The following is a 27,758-nucleotide window of genomic DNA, read 5'->3' as shown; positions in this document are numbered from 1 at the left end:
CTGTTGGATGTAGTTCCAATGACTGGACTCTCGGGTACAACTAATTTGGGGTAATGCTTAAAAAGTACTGGAAACAGAGGTTTATGTCCCATAATAATGAATTTGAACTTTATCCTGAAAAACATGGGGAATCATTGAAAAATTTTAAGCAGGTGGGCGATTTGATCAGAGCAATGCTTCCCCAGCCTCACTCATTGGTATAACACCTTCATGATTTTTGCCATATCTATCACCTATAGTTTACTCAATGTTGTTTAAACCTACTTTTACTCTTTTTGCCAGTGTATTTAAAGAGGAAACTCATTACCAGCATTGCTTGCCATACTATTCAAATTCAGTGTACAATTATTGAAATGGAATAGTGTTCATTTATGAACAACCTAAAAGCTTCTCAACACCATTAGTCTGAAGTCTGCCACACTTTGGGTCACTCTCCTGTGCGGTATGGACTGAGACGGGTGCCCCCGAAGGCACAGAAATTGGATTTGCACCAGATTCTCAATGGCCAGGTCGGATCTTAGATGTCACCCGAAATCCTGTTAGACAGTTGTAGGAGTGAAGTAAATCAGCCACAGGCCAAGGAACTAGACGTAAGTTTGTCTATGCCTTGTAAATGTCTGCAGCACCACCAGCCCTCCTGAAATTTTAATGTGCACATGAATCTTGTACAATGCAGATTTCGAGTCAGTATGGAAATTCTGCATTTCTAACTCCAAATGGTATTATTGCTGTTGGTTTCCCAACCTTGCTGCAGTAGCAGAGACTATAAGTGCCTGAAGGACAAAGACCACGCCTTCATCTTGTGTCTGACACAAGGCGAATTCACAGTTAATACTCATGGAAAAATGAACTTTCTTTCTCCGCATAGTGACATGACTCCCCATAGGCGGGTTTCAGCTCAGAAGTTACCCCCGCCACACACCCCTACTCTTCAAAACATTTTTTCTCATATGACAATTATAGTTAGGTTTTTGTTTCCTACGTAGCCCCAGCCTAGAATATAAATTTCACGAGAGCAGAGACCCTAGTGGGTAGGACTCCCTGGGTTTCAGGATTCATCCATTTGTGTCTCCCGCCGGTGCCGGGAGTCAGAGCAGCCAGTTCATTGGTCAAGGTCTCTACCCTCATAAGGCTAAGGATCTAGCGAGGACTTCAGCAAGCAAGAAGCTGTCATGCCCGGCTTCGAAGTCCAGGTCTCTTCAGAAAGGCAAACGGATACGGAGACTCTTCTCTACAGTGCCCAGTCTCCTCTACAGACTCGCGGGGAGCGGCAGGTGCCGGGGCTCCGGAGCCGGTTTGAGGCGGAATCTGGGGCATAGGCGCCGTCTCACTGGACTATCCGGATCGGGAGACTCCAAAGTGGCGGGGTGGGGGGTGTAATGGGCTGTCCCAGACATAGAGCAGGATTACAGAGTGCAGGATACAGGATATTCGGGCCCGTACGAGAATTCAAAAAGTGTCAAAATAAGTAATCGTCTGAGTATTTCCGTACAAAACGTTGCGTCGGCCTATACTGCGTCCTGGAGGAATTGGACTGGCCCAACCTCGTCCTGGGAGCAGTAGAGCGCGGTCCGCCTAGAGAGTCCTCTTCACGTAGCCGGCGTGGGAAAGCGCGCGCGGGGGGAGCTGGGAAACGCCTCTCGTCGGCCACCATCTTGCTTTCCTTCCAGCCGGCAGTGACCGTGGATTGCAGCCAGCTTGAGCCATGAAGCTACTAAGCAGAGCCGGGTCCCTCTCGGTGAGCACAGCCGGCGGGCATGGGGCAAGGTTGGGGAGCAGTTTGTCAGCAAGGTGATACGGACCGGAGGTGCTTGGTTTGGAGCTCCGGGGCCTTGGGCTTTCGTCTGTCCTTCAGACGGACTCTGTGGGCCAAGCGGTCTGCAAGCCGGGTGGGTCGGGCATTGGAGGCCCGGGTCGTGCTACGAGCAAGAGAGGCCCAACGCCGGAAAACCTGAAGAAAGGGCTTGAGCGGCGGAAAGGGCTTGAGAGCGGCGTTGAAGCGAGTCGGTGGCGAAACCTCTGAAGGTCACTGCTGCACTTGCGTGGCCGGAGGTGGAAACCGCGAGCTCTGGGGACCAGGGGGCCGGCGTAGACCTGGCCCTCCGCCCTCACCCTGTCAGCTCTGGCCTCTGGCGCGTCAGTTTCCCTGACGGTTAAGGGGTCTTATAAGTAAAATCTTAAGGAAGAAATGAGCTAATGCCTGTATCGTGCTTATCACTATTCTAGAACTACTTTGGTGTCCTGCCAGGGTAACGTGGTTTTCTTGATGTCTTGTTAGAGAAGTCTAGGACGGCTTCTTGGTCGGCCCTCGGGAGCTGCTTATGACGACTGCTCCAAGCCTAAGCGAAACATAGTTGTCACTTGGGGCAAACTCCTCAGATGTCAGTGTGCTACCACAGTACCACCACAGTGAGTGATGGTTATCAAGAGGGGAGGTGAGGAGCACTTTTAAGAATCTCAGCTGGGCCGGTTTGCCCCCAGGGGGTAGTTGGCAATATCTGAATACATGTTTGGTTGGAACAACCTGTAAGGGAGTGCAGCTGGCCTCTAGAGTCCAGAAATGCTGCTAAATATCTTGCAGTGCACAAGCATATCTCTGCCCACAACAGAAAATTGCCTAGCCTGGGGCGCCAGTGTGGCTCCGTGGGTTAAGCCTCTGCCTTCAGCTCAGGTCATGATCCCAGGGTTCTGGGATGGAGCCCCACATCCGGTTCTCGGCTAAGCAGGGAGCCTGCTTCCCCCTCTCTCTCTGCCTGCTTCTCTTCCTACTTGTGATCTCTGTCTGTCAAATAAACAAATAAAATCTTTTAAAAAAAGAAATCACCTAGCCCAAAATGCTAATATAATCTGGGTTACTGGGTAACCAGTAACCTGCTAGACAGAGGTGCAGGGGATGGAGTTACCCTGTGCATAATGTTGAAATAGATAAACTGTGGATTTTTGCAAATGGTGGTAATTTAAATTTTAGCGTAAATTACCCTTATTGGCACACCTAGACAAACCAGTGATTAATAATGTTGAGAGCAGCCGCGAGTGGCCAAAGAACCCCAGATGTCCTCCATTCCATCCATCCCAACTTCCCAGTAGATAAAAGAACTCAAAGGTAGCAGTTGGAGAGGACCAATGTAAACAGATTGCAGTAAACTTGAAAGCACCGAATGTTTCTAATTATATCACTTATTTTACAAACAGATAAATTTATTATACATATTTTGTTATTAAAGTTACCCAGTAGGGGCACCCGGGTGGCTCAGGCAGTTAAGTGTCTGCCTTCAGCTCAGGTCATGATCCTGGGGTCCTGGGATTGAGCTCCACATCAGGCTCTCTGCTCAGCGGGGAGCCTGCTTCTCCCACTCCCTCGCCTGCTGCTCCCCCTGCTTGTGCTCTCTCACTCTGTCAAATAAATAAATAAAATCTATAAAAAAAAAAAAAAGGTTACCCAGTAATTGACAATTACAAAGATAAATCTTTGCAGCTGATTTGAACGGGACAAATTATAGGCAGTGCATAAAGTTTCACTACTTTTTTTTTTTTAAGATTTTTATTTATTTATTTGACAGACGGAGATCAAAAGTAGGCAGAGAGACAAGCAGAGAGAGGAGGAAGCAGGCTCCCTGCTGAGCAGAGAGCCCGATGCGGGGCTCAATCCCAGGACCCTGGGATCATGACCCGAGCCGAAGGCAGAGGCTTTAACCCACTGAGCCACCCAGGCGCCCCAAAGTTTCACTGCTTCTTGACGTGAAAGCACCTCAGCCTTGGCAATGGAACCGTAGATGATTCATATTTGAACAGCTATGCTCACATGTCTTAAATTTTACTTTTTAGAAATTCAAAAGGTAAAATCATAACTAGGGTTAACTATACCACACCCAGCAAATGAAACTGATGGTAAAACAAAGCTGATTGTAATTAAAAAGTACTAATAGCAAGTGAAAACTGGGAACCAACTCAGTACAGCGCTGATGTTGAATATATTACAAACAGCTCTTTAGGACATCACAGAGCAGGGGCATTGCAGCCTCTGATGGGAGTCCTCCAGAAACTCCAGCAGTGTGTTCATTTGATTCGGGGATAACATCTCTTCTAATAACCTCATGAACCTTAGAATGAATTCTATAGCCTTGTATATCATTTCCCCAAAAAACAATAAAGTTGGGCATTTTGGGTCTGTTATCCAGCATTTAAGAGGACACTTTTACGTTTTCAGTGGCTGCATGTAATGAACTGAGACTCTGCTGTAGCTGAAGCTGTTAATCTCAGGGTGATATACATGTGTGTTAGAGAAATAAAACCCTTGGTTCTGTGGTCTTATTCTAGCACCCAAGAGAGTGAAGATAACTGTACAAAATATTGGGGTCTTAGAGGAATTCTCCTCGGTATACTTTGTCTTTTTTAAAGGTTACTAAAATGATTATAGAGATGAAGTCATTTCACTTGGGAAGGAAACTAAAATGAGACTCTGGGCAGATACGGAAAATAGTAATGCTAAAATCTATGAAAGGGTATGGATGTGGCAGTCCTCCAATTTTTCAAACAATTCCAAAGCATTAGAGCTAGAAAGAACCACATGAAGCTTTAATAAGATAGTTAACAGGGAAAAGAAAATGCAGTGGTTTTTTCCATTCTAAGAAAATGAACATGGAGGGTTAGGTATTTCTTCAGGCTCTACAAATCCCAAATAAATCGAGATTTAAGAGTGGCTGGGAAGTAATAAGTTAGCTAAATCCTCCCACTCCCATGAAGTTATTTTATCACTGAACACCTTCTGTTACTTGGGCACCCTGGAATACAAGACACTTTTCTTGAGAGTAATGTGTGTAACCTGTCTTTTTTGTGTTTAGAGATTTTACTCCCTGAAAGTTGCTCCCAAAGTGAAAGCCACGGCCGCCCCTGCAGGAGTGCCTTCACAGCCTCAGGACCTTGAGGTCAGTCCCATGGAGTTGCTCACTGGAACCCGCACATGGCCTTTCTGTCTTTGGTAATATAAAAGTGTTGATCACATCTCATTTTATTTTAAATACAGTTTACCAAATTACCAAATGGCTTAGTGATTGCTTCTCTGGAAAACTATGCTCCTGCATCAAGAATCGGTTTGTTCATTAAAGCCGGCAGTAGATATGAGGACTCCAACAACTTAGGAACCTCTCATCTGCTTCGTCTTGCATCCAGTTTGGTAAGCATCTTTACCATGTCACTCTGTTCAGGAATGCTATGGTATCTTGATCCTACAGAAAAGAAAAGCTGTGGTGTGTTTCGTTTTATAATACTTAAACTAAAAAAGATCTGCTGTGTAGGTAAAGTTCTTTTTGAATCTAATGACAGACATTAGATTGTGATGTACTGTGATGTTCGCCAACTTGACATTAAGAAATTCCTAAAAATACAATTGTTCCTTCTTTTTCCAGACTACTAAAGGAGCTTCATCTTTCAAGATAACTCGTGGAATCGAAGCAGTTGGTGGTAAATTAAGGTTTGTTAAAAATAAGTAACAGTAAATGAATAGTGAAAACACCAGAAAATATTTGATTGTAAGGGAGCTTTTCTGTCTTATCAAGGCAATTAAGGATTTGTCAAAAAGACACAAGAAGAAGGGTACTGGGGGCGCCTGGGTGGCTCAGTGGGTTAAAGCCTCTGCCTTGGGCTCAGGTCATGATCCCAGGGTCCTGGGATCGAGCCCCGCATTGGGCTCTCTGCGAAGCAGGGAGCCTGGTTCCCTTCCTCTCTCTCTGCCTGCCTCTCTGCCTCTTTGTGATCTCTGTCTGTCCAATAAATAAATAAAATCTTTAAAAAAAAAAAGAAGAAGAAGAAGAAGGCTACTGAATTTAACTACATCAAAATGTGAAACATCTTTATGCCTTAAAGTGAAAATTCAAGTAACTGGCAATAAGTTTTGCAACATGCATAACATAGAAAAGGTTATTTGGAAAAAATAAAGAACTACAAATTAGAAGACAAGCAAATAGCAAATGGATGGACAAATGATAGGAACAGTCTATTCTCAGAGGCAGAAGCCAGAAACACTGATCTTTACTTATAATCGCAATGTGATGCTATTACCTGTCAGACTTATATATCGTGTTGGTGGTGTTAAGAGGGAGAATCTTTTCTACGATTAGTGGAATAAACTGAGACAACTATGTAGAAGAGAATCAAGGAAAATCTGGTAATATTGAAAAGGAGCATATCTTGCAAATTAAGTTTTTAATCCACCTGGGCAAAGATACTGTTTATTTTTGTAAATCCTGGAAGTAATTTAAATGCCATCTTCAGGGAAATGGGATAAGTAAAGTGTGATCTAGTGATGTGATGAGACTAGTACATAGCAGTTAAGCGATGAACTAGATTATTCCAGTTAAATGTTTTGTGGAAGAACAAGATGTTTTTTAAGGTATGAGTTTTAAAAAAAAAAAATATGTAGTGTTAACTTAAAAAAAAAGTGGGGGAGTGCCTGGGAGGCTCAGTCCATTAAGTGACTGCTTTTGGCTCAGGTCTTGATCCTAGGGTCCTGGGATCAAGCCCCACATCAGGCTCTCTGCTCAGCAGGGAGCCTGCTTCCCTTCCTCTCTCTCTGCCTGCCTCTCTGCCCACCTGTGATCTCTGTCTTGTCAAATAAATAAATAAAATCTTTAAAAAATTTTTAAAAAGAAACCGTCACTACCATCCATCTCCACAGTGTTTCTTATGTTCCCCAACTGAAACTCTTGCTATTAAACAGAATCTCCCCACTCTCTTCCTGCAACCCCCTACAGTGACCATTCTACGTTTTACGATTTTGACTTCTGTAGGTTCGTCCTGAAAGTGGAATCATGTTATTTGTTCTTCCAAGACTGACTGACTTCAGTTAGCATAATGTCTTCAAGGTGCATCCATGTGTAACATGTCAAGATTGCCTTCCTTAAAATAGTTCTTAAATATTGTGTATTTTAGTCAATGCATATGTGTATGTTTATACTTCAAAATAATTTTTCCAAAGGAATTGGTTGAGTTAACAAAGATGTAAGGAAAGCTTATTCTGATTTAGTTAATTCACTGTAATTTGTTTCTGATGCAGTGTGACTTCAACCAGGGAAAGCATGGCCTACACTGTGGAATGCCTGCGGGACCATGTGTAAGTACCTGCATGACTTGAGGACACCTGCTTTTAAAGAAACACGTAGCTGCTCAGGTGTTGTCCTTTTTAATGTTGCCTTATGACCTCTGATTTTGGTTTTGGGTTCTTGCTCGGAAACGAAGAACATTGTGCTTACCACAGGGCCTAAAACTTAATACCGAGAACATTACATTTACATAGCATGGACATTGGTTTTAAATTTTTGACTCGAAGCTCTCATCTCCATGTCTTCTGTAGTGATATTCTAATGGAGTTCCTGCTCAATGTCACCACATCACCAGAATTTCGTCGTTGGGAAGTGGCTGCCCTTCAGCCTCAGCTAAGGATTGACAAAGCTGTAGCTTTTCAGAATCCACAGGCTCGTAAGTACATTTTCAGATCCTGTTCAGTCGCTTCTAAGATACTGGGTTTTTGAGGGGCACCTGGGTGGCTCAGTCTGTTGCATGTCTGCCTTCGGCTTGGGTCATGATCCTGGGGTCCTGGGGTCGAGCCCCACATGGAGCTTCCTGCTCAGCAGGGAGCGTGCTTCTCCCTCTCCTTCTGCTGCTTCCCCTGCTTGTGCTCTCACTGTCTCTCTCTCTGCCAAATAAATAAATGAAATCTTGTTTAAAAAAAAAAAAGATAATTGGGTTTTTGAGAAGATCAATTTGTAGAGGGAAGAAATTGCCATTGAAATTTTTCTCTGCTTGCGTTTAAAACTGCCTTTTCCAAAACCGGTCTAGTTTCTTAACTATATTATTCTAGTGTTTCTAAACATTCATATTCTTGATTGCTTTTCATCTTTGATAGGATGTAAGTTAATTATAGAATCCCTGTTTCAGAATTTAGAATAGGGTGTTTTTTCAACAGTTTGTTGATACCAAACCCAGCAACAGTTCATGGTTGCTGCTGGTATTACTGTTTAGCCACTTACCTTTACTGGATCTTTCCAAAGCAAACACTCTAATTTTTTAAAAAATAAGACCTTTCTTGGTGTTCATATTTTGTGTTTATATAATGTTAAATAGATAATCTTGACAAGTATGCCTAACAAAACAAATTAATAAATAAGCACCACTGACTCTTAGAAGTCCTACAACTTCCGTAGGAGCCGAAGTTTGCAGGTGGGCCACTCAGGTATAAACAGGTGACCAGCTGCAGGGACCCTGCATGGGATGGGCTTCCCTCAGAATGCAAGCCTGTCAAGTGTCCGGAGCAACGTGAGAGCTTGGTTGATGCTAGCTAATATTATTTCACGGTGCTACTTTGTTTTACAAAGGAGTATGATCTTCCTTACTCTGGACCTCCACCAAAGAAATACCGAATTATAGAAAAGATGACTTATGTGTCAATAGTGGCTTCTTCCCTGAGTTAGCAATGAGGCTCCAGCCCTCAGCCTTTCTGCCTGGATAGTTACTGCCATCTCCTGGCTGCCCCCAAGTCCGCATCTTCTGTCCATCTACCACATTGCCCTTACAGCAATCCTTCTGATGTGAAAATCCTTAAAAGGTTTCTTACTCTCTGTGGGATAAAGTTCAAACTTTTCAACTTAGCATAGATGTTAACTTCCACAGTCTGGCCCCTGCCCACCTCTCTTGCCTCTTGCTCTACCTTCTTCCCTTCCCAGCTGCAGTTTCCCTCAGAATCCATTGTCATCCTTTATGCCTTTGTCTGTTTTCTCTGCCTGAAATGCCACTCCCTAATCGCTCCCCTAGTAAACTTGTACCCATTCTGTAAAACTCATTCCAGATCTTACTTCGGTTACTTCTTTCCAGTTCCCACGGCCCTTCCCTTGCACCCCTGCTGCTCTTTTGATCTAGTGCTGACATCACACCCTTCGTGCCTCATTTCACCATTTTCCCTCTCAACATATTGAGGGCAGGCATTTATTTTGTCTTACTCGTCTCTGTATTTCCAGCACCTAACAGTTCTGGCGTAGGGAGGTTGCCCAAGTAATGAGCAGAGGCACTGACTGAAGCGGGAAGCAGGGACAGTGTCCGTGCTCCAGCGAGGAGTACACTGTGACCCCCGCAAGCTAGCGATAGGACTTAACACTGGCACTTCCATATATCTTCTTAACCTGACACCTCCTCATTACTTAGAGACCGCGGGAGGAACTTCGAGGTAAATGACTTTCCCAAGGTCACATGGTACATTGGTGGCAGAACTGTAACTGGATTTAGACTTGAAACCCAGGCCATTATACTTTCCAATGATATCAGGTGGATTCAAGTTAGAGAAGTGGTCAGTCGAGCCCTGGTATGGAGAAGGTGCTGTTATATATAAGTTCTTACTTTTCTCAGCATATTCAGCGGGCCAACTTTTAAATTTCAAGCTCTCATGACACTTGAATGCCATAAAGTGACCAAAATTGTATAGTCTAGGTGCTTTCTAGGTTCAAAAAACATTGTCTTATTTGAATTACATTTCCACAAAAAATTCTTTTCTTATTTTACAGATGTCCTTGAAAATCTGCATGCTGCAGCTTACCGAAATGCCCTGGCCAATTCCCTGTATTGTCCTGATTATAGGATTGGAAAAGTGACACCAGATGAGGTACAGATAAAAGCATATTACATTTTAAAATATGCTTGTTTTCACATTACGTTGAATATTTATCTGCCATTTTAGGTTTGTTTGTTAATTTTTCTTTTTATCTTCAAATTTTAAAAATTCACCTGGTGACTTTATTTTTTTAATTTTTCCATCAGCTTTCCTTTTTAACTGAAATCTATCTGAACAACTTTTATAGCTTTTAACTAAAAGAAGTTTTTCTCACAAAAGGGACATGTTCATTTCAGAAAACGAGGGCAAGCCAAAAAAAAAAAAAGAATCTCACATACCTAAAGGCACTGAATGTTAATGCCTGGGTATGTTTTCTTCTGAACCTTTTTCTGTGTATATTTGTCTTTTTTAAACAGTATTTAAGTTTTAAATTTCATCATCTTTTGACCAAAAGTCTTCCTTTAGCATCTCAGTATGCAGGTAGGAATGAACCCACGTCACCTCCCCATCCGTCGTCAGGCTGCTCACTAGCTTACTGGCCTCCTTCAGCACCTGGCCTTACTTTGCTTTGCTTACATTTTTACGTATATGTCATAGCCATATATGTAACATAAAACTTCACATCCAAAGTCAAGGTGTATGTCCTACAAGTATAGGTGCGTGTATATAATCCTATTTTCCTACTCCTACCATCCTGCAAAAAAAATGTTTTATCGAAAAACATTAAAAGAAAAATTGGAAATTATCAATACTTGCAAAGTGTGTCTATGATTCAGAAGTTAAGGTTTTATTCTCATTTCATTTCTGGTTACCCACTAGAGAAAACTGAACTATATATCCTATCCCTTTACTCTTGTATTTCCTGGTTAGAAAACTCTTCACTTTATCAGTCAACAGTTTAATGCCTACCATTCATATGGCGCTTCTAAAAAATTATAACTGATATCATTTAACCTAAGCAGTGAACATTTTTTATAAGACTGGTCTCTCGTGAGTTCTAAAATTTTTCAGAAATCAAAATCACTCAGGTGAAGATACATTATTGAAGTAGCTAAAGAGCATACATAGCAAAATATTTGTCCACAAGGATGTGGACACAAGGATGTCTTGTGGCATTGCTTTTAATTGTGAAAAATTAGACACAAATTAAATATCCAACTTTAGGGGTCTAACTAAGTAACTTATTAAGTATCTGTGGAATGGAATACTATACAGCCATTCAAAAATACTGACGGAAAAATTCCGTAGCATATTTTCAGGGTAGAAAACATAATTTATGAATAGGATATACCACAGGGTCTCAATTTTTAGAAAATAAGGTGTGTGTGTATCCATCCTGGAAAGATTCTAAGATATTAACCATGGTTACCTCAAAGTTATTAGCATTTTTAAACATGTCCTTGGTCTAAAGGAAATTCTAAAGAAATTGGTTCTAGAATTCTTTGAGTGATGGCAGCATTCAGTAGGGGAAAAAAATGTGATTCTACACTGACTCAAGAGATGTAGGCACCATTCACTTTAGGGCACAAATTCTGGTAACTTGATTCAGTCACATTACCCTAGCCTGACGATTCTCAGCATTATGACCCATTCCCTAGGAACCTTTTCAGCCGATTTTTCCTGCTCTGGCTCAGAGTGAATTTTTTTTTTTTTTTAAGATTTTATTTGTTTATTTGACAGACAAAGATCACAAGCAGGCAAATAGGCAGGTGGAGAGAGAGGAAGGGAAGCAGGCTCCCCGCTGAGCAGAGAGCCCGATGTGGGGCTCGATCCCAGGACCCCGGGATCATGACCCGAGCCGAAGGCAGAGGCCTTAACCCACTGAGCCACCCAGGTGCCCCCAGAGTGAATTTTTAATGTCAGGTACACTGTCTGTCTGTTTACATATGTACATGTATATATATTTGTTTTATAAATAAAAGGAGTAAAATGTTTTTTCTTGCCCCCGAGGGGCCAATTTTCACTCCTTGGGAGCAACAGTCCTTCTCTTGAGGGTAGGTTTTAGGGCTACTATAAAATGTTAATAATTTAAAAAAAAATGTTAATAGTACTTTTTTAAAAAACTATATAAAAACGAAAGAAATCTGCTATACATCTGCTAAAATCACATAATAAAAGTCATAAACTGAGTCTCATTTTTTTAAAATTCAGGCCAGTATGTGCTCTAATTTTTTTAAGGCCTTTTTTTGTTTGTTTGTTTGTTTTAAGATTTTACTTATTTATTTGACAAAGATAGAGATCACAAGAGGGCAGAGAGGCAGGCAGAGAAAGAGGGGGAAGCAGGCTCCCTGCTGAGCAGAGAGCCCAATGCAGGGCCCAATCCCAGGACCCTGAGATCATGACCTGAACCAAAGGCAGAGGCTTAACCCAGGTGCCTCTTCAGGTCGTTTTTTAATCCTTTTTTTTTTTCAGTACAGCTTTACTGAGATACAATTCACATGTCATACAGTTCGCCTACATAACGTGTACAATTCAGGGGCATCTGGGTGGCTCAGTCGGTTAAGTGTCCGACTCTTGGTTTCAGCTCAAGTCATGATCTCAGGGTCATAAGATCGAGCCCCATGTCAGGCTCCACACTGGACATGGACCCTTCTTGAGATTCTCTCTCTCCCTCCCCCAACTCATGGGCATGCTCGCTCGTGTGCTTGCTCTCTCTCTTTCTGTAAAATAAAGAAAATCTTAAAAAAAAAAAGTAAAACACACAATTCAGTAGTTTTCACTATATTCACCATCATGTAACCATTACCACATTAAGTTCTAGTTCTTTTAATCAATACTTTAAAAAATAAAAGCAGTATAATTCAGCACTAGATAGTCTGTAGCTCACTATAGAAGCATTTAAGCCTGAGTATTTTCTCTTGCCCTGCAGTTTTAATTTTTTACAGCTTTTTGTATCTATACCAATATAACCTCACAAAATGTTCTTAATTTTCTCAGTTGCATTACTTTGTTCAGAACCATTTCACAAGTGCGAGAATGGCTTTGATTGGACTTGGTAAGTTGGGAATTGCTTGCATGTCAGTCTGTTTCTTTAAGAGTAGTCTTTTTAAGCTGTAATTATGTGAGCACAGGATTGAACCGTATTTGATAACTCAGTCCTCTGTTGATGTCAGACGGGCACTGTGTGATAGGATTTTAATCGGTAGGTTGTTTTGTTTTAGTAAGCAGAATCCAACATTTAACCATGTAAACTACTGGTTTAGAGTTTATTACAGTATTTGAAAAATCTATGATAAAGGGCAAATTTCTCTAAGCAAAGTGCTTTTACAAGTTTTTTGTTTTAAAGAAGTATAATGTAATTGAAAATAGGTGAAAGGCACGAGCAAACAATTCATGGGGAAAATGTGTGTGTATATGTGTGTAGCCAGTTATTATAAAAAGATAGCCTTGCCTAATAGTTAAAATTTTAACCCATGAGATTGGCAAAAATTAAAAGATTGACACTGCCCAGTATTAACCAGGGTATGGAGAAATTGAGCATTCCCAAAGATGGATGGTGGGAATATAAATGCATATATTTTCGGAGGTCTCTCTAAATATATTAAAATTTTAAATATTGATACATTTAGACCCAGCGATTTTGGTTTTTAGGGATTTATCTTACAGAAACAGTTGGTCAGGTTTACAAAATAATTGCACCAAGATATTATTAGTGGTATTGTTTTTTGGTTCATTTGTTTTGTAAATAATGACATAATTGAGGTACAATTCAAATACCATAAAATCCACCTTTTTAAAGTATAGGGTTCCATGAGTTTTATTCTATTCAGCGGGTGTTATAACTATTACCACTATCTAATTTCAGAACATTTTCATCAAACCCCCCAAAACCCTGTATTCGTTATAGTCACTCCTTATTGCACCTCCTCCTTGCCCCTGGCAGCCAATCTCCTTCCTGTCTCTTGACTCTCCCAACGTTTCATATAAATGGAATCCTACAGTATATGGCCTTTTATAACTGACTTCTTCCACTTGGCATCTTTTCGGAGTCCATCCATACTGTAGGCACGTGCCAATGTTCCATTCCCTTTTCTGGCTAAAATACTCAATTATCACTTTTTGTTCATCTGTTCATCATTTGGGCATTTGAGTTGTTTTCAACTTTTCGCTGTTGTAAATAAAAACATTCACGTATAAGTTTTAGTTAGAAGCACCTGTTTTAACCTGTTCCTTCTTCAGGCTATATCATAAGTAAAACTGCCAGGACCTGTGGTAACTGTTGAACCATTTGTGGAACTGGCAGACTGTTGTCTGATGCAGTTGAAGCATTTGACATCCCCCCCGACGCACAAGGGTTCTAGTATCTCCACTTCAGCACCAGCCCTTTCTATTATCTGTCTTCTTGGTGATGGCCATCCTAGCGTCTGTGAAGTGGTATCTCATTCCTTTTGTGTCTCCTGAACAACTAATAACATTGAATATCTTTTTGTGCTTTTTGGGCATTTGTATATCTTCTTTGGAGAAATGTCTGTTCAAGTCCTTTGCACATTTTTCACTTGGGTTGGTTTTTTATTATTATTTTTGAGTTGTAAGAGTTTTTTATGTACATTGGATACTAAATCCTCATCAGATATATCATTTGCAAACATTTTTTTCCCAGTCTGTATGTCCATTTCACTTTTGAAAGTGTTCTTTGATGTGGTGTATATACATATAGTGGATACTACTCAGTCATCAAAAAAGAATGAAATCTTGCCATTTGTAACAGTGTGGGTGAAACTAGAGGGTATTATGCTAAGTGAAATAAGTCCATCAGAAAAAGGCAATTATCAAATGATTTCACTCACAGGTGGAATTTAAGAAACAAAACAAATGAACATAGGGGAAGGGAAGGAAAACTAAAAGACAAATCAGAGAGGGAGACAAACCACAAGAGACTCTAACTGTAGGAAACAAACTGAGGGTTGCTGGAGGGGTAGTGGGGAGGAGGATGGGGTAACTGGGTGGTGGCATTAAGGAGGGCACATGATGTAATGAGCACTGGGTGTTAGGTGTAACTCATGAGTCACTAAACTACTCCTGAAAGTAATAATACACTATGTTAATTGATTTTAAATTTAGCCCCCAAAAAAGTGTTCTTTGATGCACGGTGCAGTATTATTTTAATAGCCAATGATTGGAAACATGCTAATGTCCATCAAGAAGGGACTGATTAAATAAATGATAGTACATCCATATAATGGAATTCTTTATAGCCGTTAAATGTTTGCTCTAGAACACTCAGGTATAAATTACGAAAGACAAGTTAGAAACAATATAAATAGAATAACACCATTTTAAAAATAAAAGAAAATGAGGATGATATTAATACAAGTATAGAAAAAAGTTCTAGATGAGTATGTATTAGTAAACTATAAATGGAATCTCTGGGAGAGTAGCATGGCGAGGGGTGCTCTTGTTTTCTTTACTGGTTCTGTAACGACTTGAATTGTATAATCACATTATTTTTAAAACATGTTTTACAATTTGTATTTTAAAAATTATGATTCTAGCTCTGTTTTGTTTCTATTGAAATAGGTGTGAGTCACCCTGTTCTAAAGCAAGTTGCAGAACAGTTTCTCAACATGAGGGGTGGGCTTGGTTTACCTGGTACGAAGGCCAAATACCGTGGAGGTAAGCATTTTGTTGTTAGGGCCGATTTATCAGAAAGACATGTCCCAACAGAGTAGTGTATTGGAGTAGGATAGGCCTGATTACTTACCACCAGACTCCGTGTAGAAGGAAGGGATTAGATTGCTTGGGTGTTGTATATTAAACATGTTTTGTGTGTGTGTTGTGGGGAGAGCAAGATGGTATGCTGGGAACACCAGGCCACAGAAAACCTTAATCTTACTGGGTTAATACTATGTCGTATAGGATACGGAAGAGTAAAGCCAATGGTGACCAAACCTCTTTGTTCCTCACTCTCTCCTTACGTGGGACCAGGTGAAATCCGAGAGCAGAATGGAGACAGTCTTGTTCATGCTGCTCTTGTAGCTGAAAGTGCTGCCACAGGAAGTGCGGAAGCAAATGCATTTAGTGTTCTCCAGTATGTTCTTGGTGCCGGACCACATGTCAAGAGGGGCAGCAATCCCACCAGCTCTCTGTACCAGGCTGTTGCCAAGGGAGTTCACCAGCCATTTGATGTGAGTCTGAATAGTCAGCATCTGTCCTTTTGTTTGTAAAGGCTCAGTATGTATGATGTAGTCCTGTTGATCTGCTTTTAAAATTTAAGGTGAACAGAAAGAAAATCTTCGTAAAATTGAAGAGATAGCCAGGCTTGAGTTTAGTTCCCTAGGGTCTAATAAAAAACTTCCTGTCTTTTCAGTTATTCTAATATAGAAAGAGGGGAATGCTTAAAAAATCATCCTTCAGGGGCTCCTGGGTGGTTCAGTGGGTTAAAGCCTCTGACTTCGGCTCAGGTCATGATCCCAGGGTCCTGGGATTGAGCCCCGCATCGGGCTCTCTGCTCAGCAGGGAGTCTGCTTCCTCCTCTCTCTGCCTGCCTCTCTGCCTTCTGTGATCTCTGTCTGTCAAATAAATAAAATCTTTAAAAAAAAAAAATCATCCTTCAGTGCCCTTTAGAATAAAGTTTTAGATATTAAACATTTTCCTAGATTCTAATTAGTCGTTTTTTCTGGGTTTTCTTTTTTCCTCTTGTGTTCTTGTGACTATTTCATGAATTTCATTGCTCTTCATGTTTTCCAACCCAATGTACAGCCTGTACACTGAGAAACTGTTTACACACCCATCCCTCCGGTTTGAGATTAAGTAAAAAAAAAAAAATGAGGGGCGCCTGGGTGGTTCAGTCAGTTAAGTGTCTACCTTCAGCTCAGGTCAGGATAACCAGAGTCCTGAGATCAAGCCCTGCATCGGGCTCCCTGCTCACTGGGGAGCCTGCGCCTCCCTCTGCCTGCCGCTCCCTCTGCTTGTGCAAGTGTGTGCTCGCTCGCTCTCAGATAAAATCTTTTAAAAGAAAAAGAAAAATGATGTAACAAAAAGCTGTGTTACTCTAGAACACACTTTTTATGACAGTGAGTAAAATGCTAAAGCTTTCAAAATAATGATACTTAAAAGAATAAAAAATGTCGGCAAGGGGTGCCTGGGTGGCTCAGTGGGTTAAAGCCTCTACTTTCGGCTCAGGTCATGATCCCAGGGTCCTGGGGTCGAGCCCCGCGTCGGGCTCTCTGCTCGGTAGGGAGCCTGCTTCCCCCTCTCTCTCTGCCTGCCTCTCTGCCTACTTGTGATCTCTCTCTGTCAAATAAATAAATTAAATCTTTAAAAAAAAAAAATGTCGGCAAGGAAATTGCTTTAATGAGTGGCTGTTGTTTGCCCAATGTGATACCCCACATGACCTTCAATGGTAAGCCTTTAAAAGTCAACAAATATACCACATTATAGGATTAAATATTGTTCATGATTTTATAACAGTACATGACACAAGTAGGTAGTCTCTGGCCATTTGGCCGTGAAGAGTAGAAATAAAGTCAACCCCTCTTTTCATTCCTCTGTTTAATACTGTCAATCCAAAATGAACAAAACTTACAGAATCTCTAAAAGTAGGAAAGAGTTTTATTACAGCCCAAGTCAGGACAGCTGCCCAGGAAACATGCCCTTTGTTTGTTGTTGTTTTTTAAGGATTTTATTTATTTATTTGACAGAGGGAGAGATCACAAGTAGGCAGAGAGGCAGACACAGAGAGAGGTGGAAGCAGGCTCCTTGCTGAGCAGAGAGCCTGATGTGGGGCTTGATCCCAGGACCCTGGATCATGACCCAAGCCGAAGGCAGAGGCTTTAACCCACTGAGCCACCCAGGCGCTCCTGGGAACATGCTCTTCACAGGGAAGAAAGTGCTCTGGAGGATGAACAGTTTTTACAGGGTTATTTACTTTTTACATTTTGTAAAAGCTCAAAAGATTTATAGATTAGCACACAGGCAGGAGTCACAAGTTTTATTGTAAAGGAACACAGGGAGTAGGGGCACTGATCAGTATTTTAAGGACAACATGATTTTCCTGCAGGCTGCTCATTCACAAAACGTGTGTGTTTCAGGCCAGAAATCAGGCTTTTGGTTTGAGCAAAGTTAGTTATATATGGTCATGTTGATTTAGAAATCTAAAATGGTTCTCCTGTATCTCAGGCTTTTAGAGGGTTTTTCTCTCTTAAATGATGGTTTTCAAACTTTTTTTTTAAAGATTTTATTTATTTATTTGACAGAGATCACAAGTAGGCAGAGAGGAAGGCAGAGAGAGAGAGGGGGAAGCAGGTTCTCCACTGAGCAGAGAGCCCGACATGGGGCTCGATCCCAGCACCCTGGGATCATGACCTGAGATGAACGCAGAGGCTTTAACCCACTGAGCCACCCAGGCGCCCCCAAACTTTTTTTTTTTTTTAAGCAAAGGAAACTTTTTCATCCCATACGGTTTCCCAGCTGCAATGCTGAACGCAAAAATTTTCACTTTTAAAGAAATTTTTTAATGTTTACTTAACACTGAAAGCCTTGGAATCGTCTCTGTAGAACCTTGGGGTTCTCTGGAGCATAGTTCTCTGGAGCATAGAAAACCGTTATCTTAAATTAGTCCTAAATTAAATTTAGCTGCTGCTTTTTAAACTCCCTCTGTGTTTCCTCTTTCTTCGTTCATGGTCTGCTCTCTTTTCTTCATGCTGCTCTTTACCACTGAATGTTAATAATGCTTTTGGGTGGCTGGAGTTCAGTTCTAACCCAGTGATGTAATTTAATGGAAATTCCTACTTCAGCATTTGGCCAGAAATTTGAGGTATGAATAGGATAGTCTCAAAATTGTAATTAAACTTCAAATCATTAAAGAACATTTCTTCTTATGCTTTATATGGGCTAAGCCAGTGGTTCTCAAACTTTCACATGCATAAGAATCACCTTGAATTATTTTTGAAATGCGACTTTCCAGATTGCATCTACAGGGATCTGATTGAGTAAATCTGTTATAGGAACTTGAAAGTCTGTATTTTTAAAAACAGCCTAGGTGATCTTTATGTAAAGCGTCCACATAAACACTGGGAAACACGACACTGAGCATTCGTGTTCACCTTAGGGAGCTTAACACTCTGCTCACACTGCAGACAGCAATACCCAGTCCTGAGGCTGAACTTGCGGCTACCTTGGATATCTGATAACGTCTACTGAGCATTTTCCCCCAACCCTTTGACTTTAGTCTGTCGGAGAAGTGTAAGGGAATTGGCAAAAAAGAGGTCACCAGCACTCACAGAGGGAACACAGCAGGCTTGTCTGATACCAAAGCCCACAGTCTGTACCATTCAGCCATCCTGCAGCTGTGATAATACTGTTCACAAATAAATGTTTATGTTAACCTTTAATCATCAAAGAACGTTAGAAAATACCCAGCAAAAAAGTAAAGCGAGCAGTCTGTTTTAGAAAGATTTAAGTGAAAAATGTTAAAACCATTATGGTTTTGAAAGAAGTAACCTGAATCCAAAACACTGCAGTCCTTGCCAGAACTGGTCACACGAAACTGTAATTCATCTCTTTCATTTGTACCGCGAAGGTCCCAGGCTTTTGTCTATTTGGGAAATTGGGCCCTGTTTTCCCTGGTAAAATGACATACAGTAAAATTTCGTTATATTTCAGGTTTCCGCTTTTAACGCCAGTTACTCAGATTCTGGACTCTTTGGGATTTACACCATCTCACAGGCTGCCGCAGCTGGAGATGTAAGTTGCAAACCCACCAACTCTCACAAGTGTTTTTCCTCCATCAACATGTTTTTAGTAAAAAATAGAGAGTGTTTGAAAGCCATGACTGATCAGAGCTCTGTATAGTGTAATATCATTACCACGTGTCTGCCTATAACCAGCTTAAAAATGTTTATTCATGGGGCGCCTCGGTGGCTCAGTGGGTGAAAGCCTCTGTCTTCTGCTCGGGTCATGGGCCCAGGGTCCTTGGATCGAGCCCTGCATCGGGCTTTCTGCTCAGTGGGGAGTCTGCTTCCCTGCCTGCTTCCACCCCACTGCCTGCCTCTCTGCCTACTTGTGATCTCTATCAAAAAAATAAATAAAATCTTTAAAAAAAATTAAAATTAAAAAAACATGTTTATTCATGCTTCCAGGAAAGAGGGAAGAAGTGTCTCCTAGGTATTTTGGTTCTGTTTGGGCAGGTGGCATTGAGTTGTCTCTCTGGGACATGTCCGTTGAGAACTCAGGTGACACCAAGGCCAACATGTGTCCTCAACGTAGAGATTGTGTTGAAGTCAGGGTTGTGTGTGAAAGACTGTGGGAGAAAACTGAAGCTTGAATTCCTGGGGAGTCCCACCAAGTGACTAAGGAAAATGGCCCAGAAAGGAAGAAGAGAAACTGGTATTTTTAAGAGGCCGGGAAAGAGAGAATGGTTAACACCCTTTTGATCCACTCTGGATTAACATCCAGTTAGTTACCAGAGAACCCTGGTGGTTATAGCAAACCAGGACATCACTGATACCAGTTTTCACCAGAGTGTTAGAAGTGAGCTAAAATTTATAGTGTTAAGGAATGAATGAGAAGAAACGTGAGGTTGGCATTGGCAGGTGGAACTCATATTTGCAGGGGAGGTGGGTAGTGGTTTTAGGAGAGTTTACACTGAGAGACTAAGCTGGGAGAGAATTCATACTGAAGGGAAAGATTGGAGCAGATACAGAACACAGGAAATGATAAATGGATCAGGTCTGAAAAATCGTGAGCGGGTGGGGTGCAGAGTACAAATGGACATTTTAGCCTTGCACACAAAGGCTGCTGCGGGCAAGATGGGGAAGTACATCGCAGTGAGGGAGGAGGCTGTCATGTCTTGAGAGTAAGAGAAGGGAGGAGAGTTGAAATAACGAGATTTGGGAGAAATGAATGGCTAGATACACACAGAACGGGCATCAGCAGGTTATCTTCTGGAGGTGAGGGACCACAAATTCCTACCATAGTCACGTACAACACTTACTACACATATCGTCACGTATTAGTCATTTCATAGTTTTTCTTCGGTAGTATTTCTGATGGAAAAATGGAGGGGGCAGGTTGTAGGGTTGATCCAGGGTTGGAAGCCTGCAAAGTGGGCAGGTCAGAAATGTGGGCAGATGGCAAGGGAGTCAGGCACACTGACGAGAGTGACTGAAGGAGTGATTCGTGGATCTCGGCCAGAGAACTGAAGCCAGGGGACTTGATTGAAAGGAGACCAATCAAGGAACTAAAGATCTTGATAAAGTGGAACAAGGATTGTGTGATTAAAGACTCAGGCCAGGGGTTGTAGAATGAAGGGTTTCACAGAGAGGGCAAATTCGGGTTACATCCAAGGCAGGTGTGGCTGTGCAGGGAAAGAAGGTCCCAGAATGTAGGTGAATAGGGATAGGTCAGTGACCCAGGATGGTACCAAGGTTGGGATGGAGAAAATCGTGGACTGGTTTTATGAACTTATATATCCAACAGATACTTGCCAAACACCCACCCACATCACTGGAACTTGATTCCTTCTTGACTCTGACATCCCAGGCAGGGATAAGCTTTATAAATCAGCTGTGTGTGAATTACTGCTTTCTTCTTAGTGAGTAGTAAGGGATAGCAGTATTAATTCCATGATGCTTTGAGAGTCTGGGGCGATTTTCGAGGTATTTATTCTTTACAGGGCATTAGAAATGGCTTTTCCTAAACCATCCTGTCATTCTCTGTGCTCTGCCACTATCTTTCTAAAAGGTTGGCTCCAGGCAACCCTCTGGGGTTCCCTCCCTCTTCGGGAGCTTTGTACTATCACTCAATAATAAAGTTTGCTACCGCTCAACAAACCTTGCTTTGCTGCCCACCATAAATAAATAAATAGATGACAGAGCTTGCTACTTGGGCTATTACCGAGGTACAAACAGCTGCTTCATGGAACTCTGGAAGAATAAGGAACACATAGTGGCAAGAATCCCAAATTGGACACTGTTCTCTTTCTCTGGAACCAATCTTATTACGTCTTGTGTTTTTACCTCTGTAAAGGAGCATTTGATTACTTCAGGAGTCTCTGGCACTGATCAGAAATGTTGTCTATCCTAGGTTATCAAGGCTGCCTATAACCAAGTGAAAACGATTGCTCAAGGAAACCTTTCCAATGCAGATGTCCAAGCTGCCAAGTAAGTTGCAGTATTAACTGTGTTTTGTGTTTCAACTATTTGCAAGTTGTTTTTGTTGTTGTTGTTGTGACATATACCCAAAAGGATTGAAAGGTACAGAAAAGTATTTTTAAGAAAAGGGAAGGGGCACCTGGGTGGCTCGGTGGGTTAAAGCCTCTGCCTTCAGCTTAGGTCATGATCCCAGGGTCCTGGGATCGAGCCCCGCATCGGGCTCTCTGCTCAGCAGGGAGTCTGCTTCCTCCTCTCTCTGCCTGCCTCTCTGCCTACTTGTGATCTCTGTCAAATAAATAAATAAAATATTTAAAAACAAACAAAAAAAAACTAATAAATAAATAGAAGGGAAACACCCACATCCTGCCACCTAGAGATACAGTTAATTTTTTGCTTATTTTCTTGACCATTTTATGCATTTTAAACATAATTGTTAACTATTATTATATCCTCTTTTTTTTTAATGATTTTTTATTTATTTATTTGAGAGAGAGAGCACAAGTAGGCAGAGAGGCAGGCAGAGAGAGAGGGGAAAGCAGGCTCCCTGCTGAGCAGAGAGCTGGACTCAGGGGTCGATCCCAGGACCCTGAGATCACGACCCGAGCCGAAGGCAGAGGCTTAACCCACTGAGCCATCCAGGCGCCCCCTTATATCCTCTTTAATACCATGTTTATTGTAGAAATTTGAAAATAAGAAACACATAAAAAAGTCAAAAATGACCTGTTACTCCATACCAATGATTCCTCTTTTTTTAACACTATAATGATGTTTCCATTTATTCAGATTACTAAAAATACGTTATAAACAGTATTAACTGGTGTATCCAAATATACTTGTTGGACATTTCCTATAGTTGGAAATATAAACTATAAAAGGTATCTTTGGTCTTAAATCGTTTTTGTATTTCATATTATCTTCTTGGTATAGATTCCCGGCTGAGTCAAGAACTATAATAAATATTATCACAAAAGTCTATTCAAATATGGGTGTTTATATGTTTTTTATTTCAAAGTCCCAGTGTAGAAAGGTTGTACCAGTTTATAATCACACCACCAATATATGAGAGTGCCTATTCTGCCATAACCATTGGCAATTTATTTTTTTTAACCTCTTTACTGATATGATAGACGAAAAAAAATACCACTTGTCCCCCCACCCGCCTCCACCACCACCATCTGTGGTTTTGCTTTCCATGGTTACCTGGGGTCAGCTATGGTCTGAAAGCAGATGATCCTCCCTGTGACTTAACTGTCAGAAGGTCATTAGTAGCCAAACACTATGTCACAACACGACTATGTCACTCACCTCACTTCATCTCATCACGTAGGCATTTGATCATCTCACATCATCACCAGAAAGGTGAGTATGGGACAATAAGTTACTTTTAAATTAGACCATATACACATAACTTCTATTATAGCATATTGTTGCAATTGTTCTATTTTTTTTTAAGGTTTTATTTATTTATTTGACAGAGAGAGAGAGACAGTGAGAGGGAACACAAGCAGGGGGCGTGGGAGAGGGAGAAGCAGGCTTCCCGCCGAGCAGGGAGCCCGATGCAGGACAATTGTTCTATTTTATTACTAGTTGTTCATCTCTTACTGTGCCTAACTTATAAATTAATTATAAGTATGTATGTTAGGAAAAACATAGTATGTATAGGGTTCAGTACTAACCATGGCTTCAGGCATCCTCTGGGCTTCTTGGAAGGTATCCCCTGCAGATCACTGTATCTGATTAAAAGATTGAAATACCTGTCCGCTACCCGGTGGTTTGTAATGCCCACTGATTTCGCTGGGAGTGCCAGCAACATCTCTCATTCAGTAGTTTGCCGAGTCTCTCTAACAAGAGAGACATAATTTGGACCAAGCTGGAAATCAGCTTGCATTTTCATACAGCACTTTAAAACCCTTAAATTTGACTCCATCCATTTAGGACAGTTCAAAATGTGAATCGTGAAACTCACACTTTCTTCATGATCGTTTAGTGTTGCCCACAAAGGAAGTATGACAGGCAAATTACGACCCAGGAAGGAACAACTTCCCGGTCATTTCAGATTGTTCCATTAACATTATTACTTCTGTTATACTGAACACACTAGAAATTGCATCTCTTAAACAGTACAGTACAGTTTATTAAGTAATAGATACATGGAACAAAGGATTGGTTAATAGGATGCAGTTCTGCATGATTGCACCACAAACAAAACATGATGAGAATAAATTGAAACACTGGATTTACTTAAGAAAAATCTGTTTCAAATCTAATTTATTTAAGAAAATATATTTCCTTAAGTGTAGCACAGTTTTTATAAGGTATGGCAACATGTAGAAAATAGAATTTCAGTTATTAATATTGAGAAATGTTTGTTTTCTGCCATTTTGATGGAGTTGATACTTTTTCTTGTAAGGTTCTTACTAGTCTTCCTGTACTGAAAGAAAGAAAGTAAGGTGTCATTTGTGAAGGGACAAACTAATAATCTCTTGGTAAAGTTTACTGTAGGTAAAAAAAAATTTACATTTTTATTTAAATTCCAGTTATTTAACATGAAGTATATTAGTTTCAGGAGTACAGTACAGTGATTCAGCACTTCCATACATCACCCAGTGCTCATCATAGCAAGTGCCCTCCTTAATCCCCATCACTTACTCAGCCATCCCCCCCCCACACACACCCCCGGACCTCCCCTCTGGTAGTCATCAGTTTGGTGCCTAGAGTGAAGAGGTAAAATCTTTGGGGAACCAGGGTGACTCAGTTGGTCAAGCGTCCAACTCTTGGGTTCAGCTCAGGTCATGATCTCAGAGTCCTGAGATCAAGCCCCACACTGGGCTCTGTGCTGAATGTAAGACCTGCTTGAGATTCTCTCTTTCCTTCTCCTTCTGCCCCACCCTCTCTCCCTTGGGGGAAAAAAAAAAAGAGAGGTAAAATCTTTTTTAAATTAAGCAGACAGTGTGGTAAAATTGCTGCATTAAATTATGATTATGTGTAAATGCGAGTCTTGCTACAGAGTGCCAAACGAGGATAGTTTATTTTAGAGTTAAATTACTCGAGAGCCTTACTGAACACCCATTTTCTTTCTGAGAGAATTATGAATTGGATTTTTATTTCAGATTCATGCTTTGTGCAGTATTTAAGCTGCAAAGACTGTAAGACCTCTACTGTCCTTCTCATCTTCTCAGTCACGCCCCACTCTCACTGAGACAAATCTCAGTGTAGAAATGGGCCTGGGGGATGCAGGTAGAAAAGAGAATCAGCACACAGTATTCTGCTAAGTGGACAGTGTTTAAGACCCCACATAGGTGTTCTGCTTTAATAGAAATACCTAAAATCATCACCAGAAAAGTACCGGAGGCAAGAGTTATTACTTCACTAATCAAAACTTCACATTAAGGTAGTCTTAAGTTCTAGTCTAAAATCAGAAGGCAGTCTGTTGGGATTCCAGTATAAGCTCATATTGACAGGTTTCTAAATAAATAATCACATAACTGATGAACTGAAGGCAGAATGGAGGCCTTTAGCCCTGTAAGGTTTCAGGGCTGTTAATTTGTGTATTTACCAAAACATGTTTGAGTTTGAAAACATACTTTATTTGGTTTGAGTTTGAGAACATACTTTCAAATTGCCTTGCTCTTATAAAACTGCTTCTGCCTTAGTTACATACCTTTTACTGGACAGGAACAAGCTGAAAGCTGGCTACCTAATGTCAGTGGAGTCTTCTGAGGGGTTCCTGGATGAAGTCGGGTCCCAGGCGCTGGGTGCGGGATCGTATACGCCGCCAGCCACAGTCCTTCAGCAGATAGACTCCGTAGCTGACGCCGATGTCGTAAACGTGAGCGAATAAAAACTTCTGATTCTACATCAAATAATTTGACCTTAGTGATCCAATCTCAGAAGGAATGCATAAACTCCCCTGGGCTGTGTTATGTCCCTGTCCTGAAGTTTGGTGCCTCCCTGGCTGGTGCGGTGGTGGGAGGGGCTCATTCCCATCACATCTGCAGATGGCTTCCTTGTCAGCTCTGTGTGTGTAGCTTCCTCATTTAGCTAAAGTACCAATAGATTAAACCATTTCAAATTCCAAAAGGTCAAGAATAGTTGAATAGTGGCAATTTCATGTGATTTTCATGTGATTCTCCTCCCAAGAAATAAACTCTGTCGTGCCAGTCCCGCACGCCCCAGCATCTTGGGATTTCTGTTCATCTTCTCAGCCGAAGACATTCCTCCTGCTATTGGTGTATTTTTTTTTAAACATATATTATTGTGAGATTCAGTTGTTTGGAGGGCAAGGACTACGTCTTATACCTTTTTGTATTCTCTATTGTACCTAACAAATATATGAACTACAGAATAAATCCAAAATCAGTGGGTTTTCCCCAGTTCTTTCTATATTAAAAATGTCAACTTCTCTTGCACTGCAGAGGTCTCAGCCATCTTCTCACCAACAGCTCTACCTTATGTAGGGACAGTGGGGATAGAAAAAAGAAACAGGTTATTTTAAGGTAGTAGTCTTGGCCCGATTTCAGTTGGCCCCTAACTTCGTCATTTTCACACTCTTCCAAATGGCTCTCCTCTTGTATACGGTCGTCATGTGAGTCCCAGCCTCTGCTGCCTCTAGCACTTCGTCTCCATGAAAAAGCTGGCTTTAAAGAACATGGGGGCTGCTGCTCGTGGTAGCACACCTAAATGACCAGCCTCTGGTCTTGAAATAGTGGCATAAGGAACTCAGTGGGAGAAAGTTTGACTTTTATGTTAACAGTATATTTTTACTGGCTCGGACTATTTGCTCTTATAATACAGAAGCAGCAGAGTACTGCCCGGCCTGAGGCCGCCTCTGCCCTATTTTGCAATGTCAGTGAGGTTGTCCCTACACCCGCCCCCCGCCCTTTTAACAGCTACCCTCAGATCTGGAGCACCACACTTGCTCAGTCACAAATAGGCGGGAACATTCATCAGAACACCCAAGCTTATTTTCTTATAGTGTCCCAAACTGAAATAATGCATCAGCCCTCTCCTATAGTTAACTTCACAAGAGGTTAGTACAGAGCTGCTGGCTCAGGATGCCTGGTCCTACATGCTCTTGAAATAATGGGGTAAATAAGTTTGTCTACTGGTTAATGCATTCTCTTATCTCTGTTAATTTTTTTCTTTTTTTTGTTTGTTTAAAGGCTGCAAAGAAGTTTGTTTCTGGCCGGAAGTCAATGGCGGCAAGTGGAAATCTGGGCCATACACCTTTTGTTGATGAGTTGTAATACTGAAACACATCTTGCAGGGAAGAGCTGAACATGTTCTCAACCCAGAGCAGCAAACACATGAAAGTCAAAGATCTCTAATACAACATTTATCTTTTTTTTTTTTTCAATGAGGTGAAATGTCTTAACATATAAATACAGGTAATTATCCCCAGCTGACTTAAAGTCAATAAAACATTCTGTTTAAATGTTTTTCTTGCATCTTTGCTATTGGTAATCAAGTATTTATTATATGTTGAGATCTTTGTTTTAGATGCTGTAAAGGAGAACAGGAACATAATAATAGAGTCCAGAAGCATCGGAAACTATTAAAATTAAGATAATTATTGATGGCTTTTAGAGATAAAACCAGTTTAAAAATCTGTCCTCTTGGGTCAGAATAATTAGCTGGGTTTTACCCCCTTTCTGTCTTTTTTTGAATAGAGTTATTTCCTAAAAATATAAATTCCCTATGGTCATATCCTGTGTTCCCACTGCCTCATTTTATGTCAGATTTATCTTCACTGTGTCACAGAGTTTTGTCTTTTTTCTCATCTTCTCCCTCTCGCTCATCTGTTTCTGTTTCTTAGGGCTGAAAAGGGGGAAAAATTGTTATGTGAACAACCAGCCAGAAAAATATATCTCTTATTTTAAGTAGGGCATCTGAAGTTTGCAAAACAAGAGAAACTAAATAAATAAAAATGTGATACTTACCTTAAAAAGTGAAATTCTCTCTATGTTCATGCATTCTGATCCTGGGTTCCTCTGCTGCATTTTGTAAAAGATGAGACGTTCTTCTCAGAAGGGAGTGTGTGAATAATGTGAATGACATTGCTATTTTGAGAA

At 41.1% G+C, this 27,758-nt stretch overlaps 1 protein-coding gene across 2 annotated transcripts; it reads left to right on the top strand.

Annotated features, from left to right (window-relative positions):
• Positions 1 to 1,128: 1,128 nt before the first annotated feature.
• UQCRC2 (ubiquinol-cytochrome c reductase core protein 2) lies at positions 1,129 to 27,125 on the top strand. Of its 2 annotated transcripts, none has more exons than XM_080831717.1 (14): positions 1,129 to 1,738; positions 4,842 to 4,925; positions 5,024 to 5,173; positions 5,406 to 5,470; positions 7,052 to 7,108; positions 7,349 to 7,473; positions 9,549 to 9,646; positions 12,533 to 12,590; positions 15,113 to 15,208; positions 15,521 to 15,720; positions 19,199 to 19,279; positions 21,620 to 21,696; positions 25,363 to 25,516; positions 26,850 to 27,125. In XM_080831717.1, exons 1-14 carry the CDS (start codon positions 1,706 to 1,708, stop codon positions 26,931 to 26,933), a joined length of 1,362 nt encoding a protein of 453 aa, XP_080687843.1. In that variant the 5' UTR covers positions 1,129 to 1,705; the 3' UTR covers positions 26,934 to 27,125. The 2 variants fall into 2 exon arrangements, 1 of the variants encoding a protein (XP_080687843.1); XR_013968471.1 differs by having other exon boundaries at positions 1,600 to 1,738; positions 25,341 to 25,516.
• The last annotated feature ends 633 nt before the right edge of the window (positions 27,126 to 27,758 follow it).

The sequence above is a fragment of the Martes martes genome (genome assembly GCF_963455335.1).
Source record: "Martes martes genome assembly, contig: SUPER_18_unloc_1, whole genome shotgun sequence".
Lineage (NCBI taxonomy): Eukaryota > Metazoa > Chordata > Mammalia > Carnivora > Mustelidae > Martes > Martes martes.
Note: the sequence above shows the minus strand (reverse complement) of the source record. Positions and strands in the feature narration are given on the sequence as shown.

Bases quoted from the DNA above. Each gene is read 5' to 3' on its own strand.
- UQCRC2 (XM_080831717.1), top strand. From the start codon at position 1,706: ATGAAGCTACTAAGCAGAGCCGGGTCCCTCTCG. The intron at 5,471-7,051 runs GTTTGTTAAAAA...TTTCTGATGCAG, and splicing joins GCAGTTGGTGGTAAATTAAG to TGTGACTTCAACCAGGGAAA. The intron at 15,209-15,520 runs GTAAGCATTTTG...ACGTGGGACCAG, and splicing joins GAAGGCCAAATACCGTGGAG to GTGAAATCCGAGAGCAGAAT.